General features: G+C 42.2%; 1 protein-coding gene across 1 annotated transcript; it reads left to right on the top strand.

Moving 5' to 3' along the window:
• The first annotated feature begins 979 nt into the window (after positions 1–979).
• LOC110111430 (BTB/POZ domain-containing protein At4g30940) lies at positions 980–3,172 on the top strand. The gene has a single exon (XM_020843319.2). It carries the CDS (start codon positions 1,630–1,632, stop codon positions 2,962–2,964), a length of 1,335 nt encoding a protein of 444 aa, XP_020698978.1. The 5' UTR covers positions 980–1,629; the 3' UTR covers positions 2,965–3,172.
• Positions 3,173–10,574: the final 7,402 nt, after the last annotated feature.

Below are 10,574 nucleotides of genomic sequence, written 5' to 3'. Positions count from 1 at the left end.
GTCCAAGCGCTTAGGTCATACTATACTTGTTTTGTTGAACTACACTATTTTGACTACAAATATACTGAAATCAAATTATGAATGACTGCTAAAATAAATTTCAAAGTTTTTATATTTGTTTCTCAGCATTTTTTGATACAAAAAAGTGAAAAAATCCAGACTTTCTTTGGAACATCTTTCTTACTGTTTCTTAAAGTAGCTTTTTTAATTAAAAATTTTAATTTCTATACTAAAAAATTGTTTTAAGAAGCATTAAAAAATCCATCCCAAACAAAAATTTAATCTTAATTAAAATGATTTAAAAATCATACCCATCATTTTTATACATTGATGTGTATAATTCCAAAAAAATATTTATTTCAAAATCATATCGCTATAAATTTTATCATGGCATAAATTTTTTTTCTTATTAAACAACCAGAAAAATACAATTACCGAGCTTTGAAATGAACTAATACATTCGACGAACTACCGATGGCTTTGCTCAATCAAAAGCTCATTCATAATTATTCAATTAATCAATCAAACATGTTTGAATCCCATTGATAAATAAACAAGCTTAAACAACTTGATACTTGATTCGTTTATGACCATTAACAATATAATTTAAAACTCATTAAAGAATTTCAATAAGCCTTTTTTAACATGTCGCTTAATAAAGGTCTCATTTTAAGTTCAATAGCCACCTCATCAATAAGCTTGCAAATGTTTATTCAATTAAATAACAAGTTGCTCAATATTGTTGCTCATAATTTACTTAATTAGGTTCATTTTGCTAGCTAATAAGCTACTCAATGGATGGCTAATTAAATAGAATCAACAAGCGATTCGATAATTACAATCTGGATCTAATTCAAGTTGAACTCGAATCAAGTTTGAATAGTCATAGTTTTAAACAAATTGAGTTCGAATACCATCGTAAAAGCTCGAATCGAACACAAGCTCAAACTCGAGCTCGATCAAACTCCTATTCAACTTGATTTGATGTCTAACTACTGCCTCTAACTATCTCACTCAAAAATACTGTCCATAAATTGAGAAATTATTCTGTGCAGAGTTCGAAAGGGAAGAACCGTCTGATTATATGAGTGCATATATTGTGTACAATGTGCATAATATATATCAACATTTGTATATATTATATATACACAATATTTACAATCATGATCTGAACCATTCTTCTCGCCCAGACAGCACAGAGTAATTTCTCCCATTAATTACCACCGTCCAACAAAAAACCACTCCAGCGTTTCATATTCTTGGGGTCATCTCTTGAATTTATTTTAAAAAAAGAACTCTTACGTCAACGGATGAGGATTAGAAGCTTAAGACACGTAATTTGGTTGGTTGAATCGTTTCTCTCTTCTCTTCAAAGAATCTTAGAAGGAAACCGAGATCGATCCGCGAAGCTTTTAAACCGTTGCTGCGCCCGTTACCCGAGTACGCCGAAGGATCGATCTTTTTTCAGAAAAATCAAAACCAGAGGAAGAAGACGACAAAACAGGGGAGGAGAAGACCGCGTCCGCTTGCTTTGGAATCAATCCATATCGTCAAAATCCCTTCTTTTCCCCCTTAATTCCTGCCCGGTTTTAAATCTGAGTATGTAGGATCAACTCGATCGATTCGGCAATGGCGACCGGGAGCGACCGCGTTCGTTTCAACGTCGGCGGCAAGATCTTCGAAACCACAACTACCACCCTCGCAAACGCTGGTAGAAACTCCATGCTCGGGGCCCTCCTCGACGACGACTGGAACCTTCGCTCCTCCACCGGCGAATATTTCATCGACCGGAATCCGGCGTGTTTCGGCGTACTTCTGGACCTCCTCCGCTCCGGCGAACTCCACCTCCCACCCAACATCTCCGAAAAGCTCCTCTACCGCGAGGCCCTCTTCTACGGCCTCCTCGACCACGTCCGCTCCGCTCGGTGGGGCCCGTTCGACGGAAACCGCCTCCATCTCGCCGCGTCTGTTGCCGGCGGAGCTCCCGGCGACGGCACTGCGGTCCGCGCTAGCCCCGATGGAGGCTGTTGCATCGCCCACGGCAGCGTGGCCCACGTCTATGATTGGATGCTCGACGAACACCATCCAATAAACCTCGACTACCAACAAATCAACGACGTCGGTTACATCGACTCCGGCAACATCGTCGTCACCGCTCGAGAACGACCCGGCCGCGCCGACGGCGGCATGGGTCTCTTCTCCTCCTCCTCCGGCGAACTCCGCCATCGCTTCCGCGTTTCACACGACAACAAAGTTAAGACCTTTACCGCCGGAGCTCTCAGTTTCAGCAATTCCACCTTCAAAATCTTCGCTAGTTGTAAAGGAAGATGCAACGAATACGGCATCGGGGTTTGGGATCAAATCACCGGAAATCAGTCGGATTTCTTCTACCAACCACCCGGATACTCCTTCGGCGACGCCGATAAACTTCAGTGGATTGAAGGAGACAACTTTTTGATGGTGGCGACATTGTTTCCAAGAACTGATAATTGTTCCATCGGAATATTGGACTTCAGAGAGAAGAACATGGTTTGGTCCTGGTCTGATGAAGGAACAGTGGCGACTGCTTCCCTTGACGAGAAGAGAGTACTCCACGCCATTGTAATGGAAGACAACCATTCGGTCTGTGTGGTGAACCAGTACGAGGATTTGGGGTTTTTGGATTTAAGGAGTAATGGAGGAGGCGTGAGATGGAGCTCAAGGAGCAAGCTTATGAAGGGGAAGGTTAGAGGAGAAGAGAGCTGCTATCCGAAGCTTGTGATGCACAATGGCCAGTTGTTCTCTTCAATGAACGACAGTATCTCTGTGTTCTGTGGACCAGAATGGGTGTTAACGACGACATTGAGAACCAGTTTCGGTGGACCGATCTGTGATTTTTCAATCGGTGGGGATAGGTTGTTTGCTTTGCATAGTGAGGAGAATGTGTTTGATATGTGGGAGAGTCCTACTGAGCCAATACTATAGAGCATGAAAGCATATGGATATTAATGGAGCCGTTGGAGGGATAGAGTAGTTACTGATGTACTAATGCCTATTAAGCTGATCGATTAAGAAGAAATTCATTCAAACTTGTCATGAAAATTGTAATCTTTGTTTCAATTGATTGTTTGTAGTTTGATTTTGTAGCGAGGTCTGGCTAATCAAGAAATAAGTTTTCTAAATCATAGCTGTTTGGTGTGCAGCTGGAAGTTTTTTGATGTTTTGTTTGGGATGATTTTTTTGCTACTTCTTAAAATAAGTTTTTAGTAAAAAAAACTGTTTTAAGCATTAAGAAAGCTGTTCCAAACGAAATCTAATTCATGAATTTGCTCTCCTGCACCTTGAATTTGGCATATAATTAAAAATTACACTCAACTTCAATCATCAGATGTGTGTTTGTGATTTATTAGCTTAAAATCTTAACATTTTATTAACTTCATGGGAATGCCTGTTATTATCCATTTTGATGTTTCACTAATGGAAGTCTTATGTTTCGTTTGAGACGTCTTTCTTTTTGCTTCTTAAAACAGCTTTTTAGTGCAAAATTTTTTAAATTTTATACTAAAAAGTTGCTTTAAGAAGCAGAAAGAAAGTCATCCCAAACAAAGCATTAATAGCTGTTGCAAATGCAAAGGAAATAGATGATAGAGGTGGTGGCTTTGGTTGGTATGCTTCAGCTTAATGATGTAGTTGGAGAAAAAAGTGGCAGCTTTCTTATCCAACACACAAAGAACATTATAGAGAAGCTTCTGTTGGTTTTACAGCTCATGACTTAAAGAACTAAGAAGACAGGTGAGCACAAAAAAATAATCGTTTGGTTAGCTATAGGGACCGTGTTCAAACCAAGTTCAAATAATCATTTAAATAAACTAATCTTGAACGTTCTACAATACTTGAATCTTCTTTTTTTTTGGGTTAAAATCTACTAAGGGGCCTACGCGTTCAATAAAAACAATAATACAAGTCCTTAGAGAATCCAAAGCCCACTAGAATACATCATTTAAAGTAAAACTTACCAGCCTTAGATTCAATCTAAATACACAATTAAATAAAAGAAAAGACCAAAAAAAAGTCAGGATCATAAAGAGAGCCACCCTTGATCGGCCAACAGGAAGCAACAAGTGCGAACAATAGAAAATATCAAATAAGACTTCAACCAATGCCAAGATCAGTCCTCCCAAGAGAGGCCAAGTGGAAGCAATCATAGCCAAGACCAGAAGAGATCCATCGAGATGGCACCCTGCAAGGAAGAAACCGCAAAGAAAGCTAAGAAAGAGCCACAACCTGCCCAACTGAGAAAGCGAAGCCGAGAAAACCCACAACCCACAACCCAACCATAAAATCAGAAAGCCACCAAACCAACAGAGCCCAAAAAGAATTACTTATTCTTAGATTCCGCTTACTACGATTACCATTCCCAAAAGAAGAGGCCTTGTCAATACTACAATAATTTTTTTTCTTCAAATTTTTATTTCCCCTTATCATGGAGGGGTCACTACAATACTTGAATCAAGCTCGAGCTTGAGCTCAAGCAGAGTTTTGACAAACTAGCTCAAACTTGGCCATGCTCCGACTTGACTCAGCACAATCTGTTGCTGCACTAATTTGTACATGTTTTTTATGATTTTATAGAAAAATCTAAAGAAATGATATGTACCAACTTGAAACCTATATATAAAAAAAAGTAATCTTAGTGTGTTAATCCAAAGAGAGAAAAAACTTAATGCCCTTATTGGCCTACATATTGAATTCAACTAAGTGTAATAATTCATCAAGAATTTTTGAGATGCGATTTGGATAGTTTAGCATTACTCAAGCAACAACGAGCCATATAGCAATTATTCTGTCCTTTCTCTTGAGATTTTTCATACAAGCATAAATGCTGGAGAAGGGTAGCTTTCTGGTAGCTTTCTACACATCACATCTCAACCAAAAATATCCTGAATGTTTAAACTTGAAACCCAAGCATTAGTCATGAAAAGGAGAAGAAGACAGGAAAGCAGAAGTGTCAAAAGATCCTTTGAATATCATTAACTAGTTTTAAAACCCTCGTAAGGTACCCATGGCCTTGTTAGCTGTAGATAACCTCTATTACTTTTTGCACTATGAGCTGTGAAGAGTGACCTGTCATGTGGCCCCAAAGACAAGCAAGTTGAAGCAGACAATGGTTTCTTCATTTGAAAGTTTAAGTAGGAAGAAAGGGAAGTATGTGGCATTCACCAAATTTAGGGGTGACAATTCGGGTCGACTGGTCGGGTTCGGGTCGAACTCGAGTTGACCCGGCTCTAAACTGGTCAACCAGAATCTGACCCGTTTTTACAAACGGGTTGGCTATTTCAACCCGGACTCGACCCGCACGGGTTTCCAAGTTAACACGACCCAACCTGAATTTATGAGAATTGACTGAAAAAGCGTGAGCTGAGGTCCCGTCGCCAGTTGCTACTTCCAGTTCCGATTCAAAGCCGGCGGCGAAGCAACAACAGTGGCAGCAGTGGTGCTGCAATATCGACACGAAGCGACTTGACCTGTCGGGCAACCCACACTAAGCGACTCGACGTGTCGGTCAACGCGGGCAGCAAGGCACTTGACAAGGGCAAACCGTTTCAGGGCCATTTTAGGGTTTCCGCATCAACCCAAACCTGACCTGATTTTTGAATCGGGTTAGTTTGTTGAACCTGAATCAAACCAGTTTCACAAACGGATCGATCCGAATCCAGATTTTTTCAGGTCAAATTTCGGGTCGTGTAAAAAATTGACACTCCAAACCAAAGTGGTTCATCATATAACTAAATGAGTAAACTGATTTCATTGCAAAGGTGCAAGGTGCAGTTAGATGTAGCAAAAATCATTGCAAAATGACTAATATGGCAACAATTTCTTTATATAAATTGCCCATAACCATAATGCCTTACATCAATCTGGGTCCATTTCAATGAATACCACCCACCGAAGCTATTAAATGAGTGCCGGAGCAGGTGTAATGCAATATAAGCATAACTGTAAAGCATGTAAGTATAAAGCCCATGAATCCTTAACATTTTTTCTGGTCCCATAAACAATTTATTTCCTACACATAGCAATGTTTTATGGTATCAAATGTTGGCCATTAAAAGAGAAACATAATACTAAGTTAAGTGTTGCATAGATGAGGATGCTAAGGTGGATGAGTGGCTTTACCCTTAGGGGCTGTTTGGTATGCGGATTTAAGGCTGGATTTGGGCGAACAGCCAAACAATCACAAAGGATTTAACTGGATTTATCATGAATGTTACCAAACAGTTTTCAGGATTTAACCCCTCAGGATTTCGTAAATCCGGGATTTGGAGGATTTACGAAATCCTACTTAAATGAAATCCTAAATTCTACCAAACAGCCCCTTAGAGATATGATACGAAATGAGCATAACATGAAAAGGTTGGAGTAGCTCCAGTGGATCTAAGATTAGAGAGAGTCGCCTTAGATGGTTTGATCACATAAAATGGCGGCCTTTCGATCACCCGGTTAGGAAAGTAGAGATATTAAATTTGACTTATGTTAAGAAAGATAGAGACATACTTGAAAAGACTTGGTTAGAAAATATCAGAAATAATCTTTCTTTATTAGATTTAAACTAGAATTTGACATTTAACAATATACAAAGGAGAAAAAAGATTAATGTAGCCGACCCCACATAGTAGGATGAAGGCTTAATATTACTGTTGTTGAAGATAGCAATACAGATCAGCACATGAATAACACAGCATAGATGCCTGAGCCTCATGAAGCATTGCGATAGAGAGAGAAGAAACAGGGAAATAAAACTTTTTCATTAATCTTCTATGGGTTACAGTTCTACTTATATAGGGATTAAGACTTAAACAGATGTACAAGAAGAGTAACGGTACAATTTTGAACAAATGAAAAGCTGCCACGTGTATGGTGGCTAACAGCCCCCTACAAACTTATGGGTGCGTAGCGGCTGTGAGTTTGCTTGCGAGAGTTTTGAATCTTGAGTTGGGTAGAGCTTTGGTGAAGAGATCGGCTATCTGATCGTCGGTGCAGATGTGATGAACTGAAATGTGCTTCTTCTTAATGCAGTCCCGGATAAAATGGCAGTCAACTTCAATGTGTTTTGTACGGGCGTGAAAAACTGGGTTGTTTGCGAGAGCAATAGCTGAGGTGTTGTCGCAGAAGACTGTTGTAGGGTCGTTTTGAGGTGTGTGGAAGTCGGCCAGGAGTTGCCGCAGCCAAATGATTTCGGCGGCTTCGGTAGCTAGAGCCCGGTACTCGGCTTCGGTTGACGACCTTGCTATTGTGGTTTGCTTTTTGACTTGCCAAGATATCACGGAGTTGCCGAGGAAGTTGCAGTAGCCGGATATTGATTTGCGATCTTGATTGTTGCTAGCCCAATCGGCATCGGCGTATCCTGTGAGAATTAAATTGGTTTTGTTTAGTGGAATACCTGTGCCGGAGGAACCGTGGATGTAACGAAGTAAACGCTTGAGTGATTCGTAGTGAGTGAGGAGAGGAGTTTGCATATGTTGGCATAATTGTTGGACGGCAAACTGAATGTCCGGTCGAGTGATGGTGAGGTATTGGAGTGCGCCAATAAGTTGTCTGTAAAGTTGAGGGTGTTCGTAGATTGTGCTGGACGCGGCATTGCTGGGTGGGCGGCTAGAGAGCGGTGTGATGACAGGTTTGGATTGATCCATGCCAGCCCGATGGATGATGTTTTTGGCATAAGCTTGCTGATGTAGGATAATGCCAGAATCTGTTTTGACCGTGTGAATGCCCAAGAATTGCGACAACGAGCCAAGGTTTCTCATCTGAAAATTAGAATGAAGATTTGTTAGTAATGTATTGATATCTGAGGGTGAGTTACCTGTGAGCAGAATGTCGTCGACGTATATAAGGATGTATATACGAGTTGTGCCGGAGGTGTAGGTGAGGAGCGAGTGATCGGAGGAGCTAATCTTGAAGCCGTAGTTGATCAGATGGTTGGATAGGGTAGCGTACCACTCCCTAGGAGATTGCTTGAGACCGTAGAGGGCTTTCTTTAGCTTACAAACGTGACCTGGGTACATGGAGTCTTGAAATCCCGGAGGTTGAGCCATGTAGACGGTGTCGGTAAGGGTGCCATGGAGGAACGCGTTAGAAATGTCGAGTTGATGAATGGTCCAGTTATGATGGAGGGCGATGAGAATGAGAACGCGTATAGTAGGCATTTTAGCTACTGGGCTGAAGGTTTCGGTGTAGTCGATGCCTTGCTCTTGGTTAAAGCCCTTAGCTACCAACCTGGCTTTATGACGAGCGATGGTTCCGTCGGAGTTATATTTGATGCGAAAAGTCCATTTTGAGCCGAGAACATTCATTGAAGGCTGAGGTGGGACGAGTTCCCAAGTGCCTTGCTCTTGAAGAGCTTGGAATTCTTGGGACATGGCGGTGCGCCAATGCTCGGATTTCACAGCTTGGTTATAGGTATTGGGTTCACTGGACTGAGTGATGTGAGCGAGATCAAAGATTTTCTTGGGTTTGAGTGTTCCGGTTTTGAGACGGGTGACCATGGGGTGGTTTGGTTTAGCCCGAGAGGTGTCAAAGGCTTGCGGACTAGTCAGATTGTCATGAGAGGTGAACTGGGAATGTTGTTGTGTGGAGTTGGACGGGGAAGTGTGAGGTTCCGTGTTAGAATTTGGAGATGGATCTGGACTGGTGAGAGGCATAGGAGACAGGGATGTTGGAGAAGAGCGATGAGTCTCATAGTGCCGAGATGAAGAGATGCTGGAAGTGGGAACGAGGAGCAGTGGTGGTATGCTTGGCGAGGAGTTTGTAGTGTAGTGATGATGTGGTGAGGTATGTGAGTAGGGGAAATCATTTTCATTAAATATAACGTTACATGAGGTGTAGATTTTGTTAGTGTTTATGTCTAAACACTTATAGCCCTTTTGAGAATGCGCGTACCCGATGAAGACGCAAGGGTGAGAAGTAGGAGATAATTTGTGCTCAGTGTAAGGTTGGAGCCACGGGTAGCAGAGGCAACCAAGAACTTTGAGGTGGGCATAGTGAGGTGGCTGACCGTGTAGAATTTCGAACGGTGACTTGTGTTGAGTGTTAGGTGAGGGCATGCGATTGATTAGGTAGTTAGCGGTAAGGAGGACGTCTACCCATAGGGACATGGGTAGAGACGCTTGAATGAGAAGAGCACGGGTTGTTTCAATGAGGTGGCGGTGCTTACGTTCCGCAACTCCATTTTGCGATGGTGAGTATGGGCAGGTAAATTGGTGTTGGATGCCGGTTGAAATGCAGTGAGCCTTGAATTTGTGGTTTACGTATTCGCCTCTGTTATCAGTTCTTAAGATTTTAATTTTCAGGTTGAATTGCCGTTCAACCGACGTGTGAAATTCAAGGAACTTGGAGAAAGCTTCAGATTTATTTGTCATGGGGTAGATCCATGTAAACTTAGAGTAATCATCGATAAAAGAAATGTAGTAACGAAAACCAGAAGCAGAAGTAATAGAAAACGGCCCCCATACGTCCGAATGAATAAGAGAAAGGAGAGAGTCTGTTACAGTTTGCGATGAAGAAAAATGTAATCTATGGCTTTTGGCCATTTTACAAGAATTGCAAGAATATGTGTGAGGAGTCGTATGAACCGTAGGATCCCGTGTGGCGATGGAGGCCAGAGTTTGCGTTGAAGGGTGACCGAGTCTTCTATGCCATAAGTCAGGAACCTGTTGGATGGAGACGAGTGCAAGATTGTCGTTCTTGCTTGCTGGATTTTTGTTGAGCTTGAGGGGGTAGAGTCCATTAATAGAAGGACCCGATAGAAGAAGCCGGTGGGTCTTCCGATCCTTGATTTCATAGCCATGAGGGAAAAATGTTATGAAACAATTGTTGTCAGCGGTTAGTCTATGAACAGATAACAGATTAAAAGATAAATTAGGGACAAGGTTGAGATGTAAAAGTTGCAGATTACCTGTGGGAGTCGGCAGCAGACCTTTACCCGTATTTTGAATTGGTATGGTCTGGCCGTTCCGAATGGTTACCTGACTGGCCCCGTGGTAAGGTTGCGATTGCTGAACTTGGGTTGGATCGGCCGTGAGATGGTTCGTGGCGCCGCTATCAAGAAACCAGTCGGAGGAACTGGTTGTAGCAGGGGAGGTGAAGAGGGCGACCGGTTGCTCAGTAGTGTACTGATCGTCGTGACGATGCCAGCATTTGACGGCGGAATGGCCGAATTTGCCGCAGATTTGGCAATAAATGGCCGGACGAGTAGTTTTGCCAGGGCGGTTGGAGTTTGAATTGGACTGAAGTCGGGTGTTGGTTCTTCCTCTGTTGGTATATGACCTCCCTCTACCTCGTCCGCGATTAGCTGTGAGAGCAGTTTGAGGTCTGGTAATGCTGAGATTGTGAAGTTCTTTGGATGTTTCGTGGAGAAGATTAAGCTCCTCACTACATAACAGCGTGTATAGCTCATCAAGGCTGACTGCACGAAGATTCGTGCGAATAGCAGTTTTAAAGGCCTGGTATGTCATGGGTAAGCCGTTGAGGGTGTAATGAATAACATCCTCTACTTCGACGGGAGCGCCTGCTGCTGCGAGAGCGTCAACTTTCGATTT

This window comes from Dendrobium catenatum, unplaced genomic scaffold, assembly GCF_001605985.2.
Source record: "Dendrobium catenatum unplaced genomic scaffold, ASM160598v2 fragScaff_scaffold_1414, whole genome shotgun sequence".
Classification (NCBI taxonomy): domain Eukaryota; kingdom Viridiplantae; phylum Streptophyta; class Magnoliopsida; order Asparagales; family Orchidaceae; genus Dendrobium; species Dendrobium catenatum.
The sequence above is the reverse complement of the archived record's forward strand: the minus strand, read 5'-3'. Positions and strand labels throughout refer to the sequence as shown.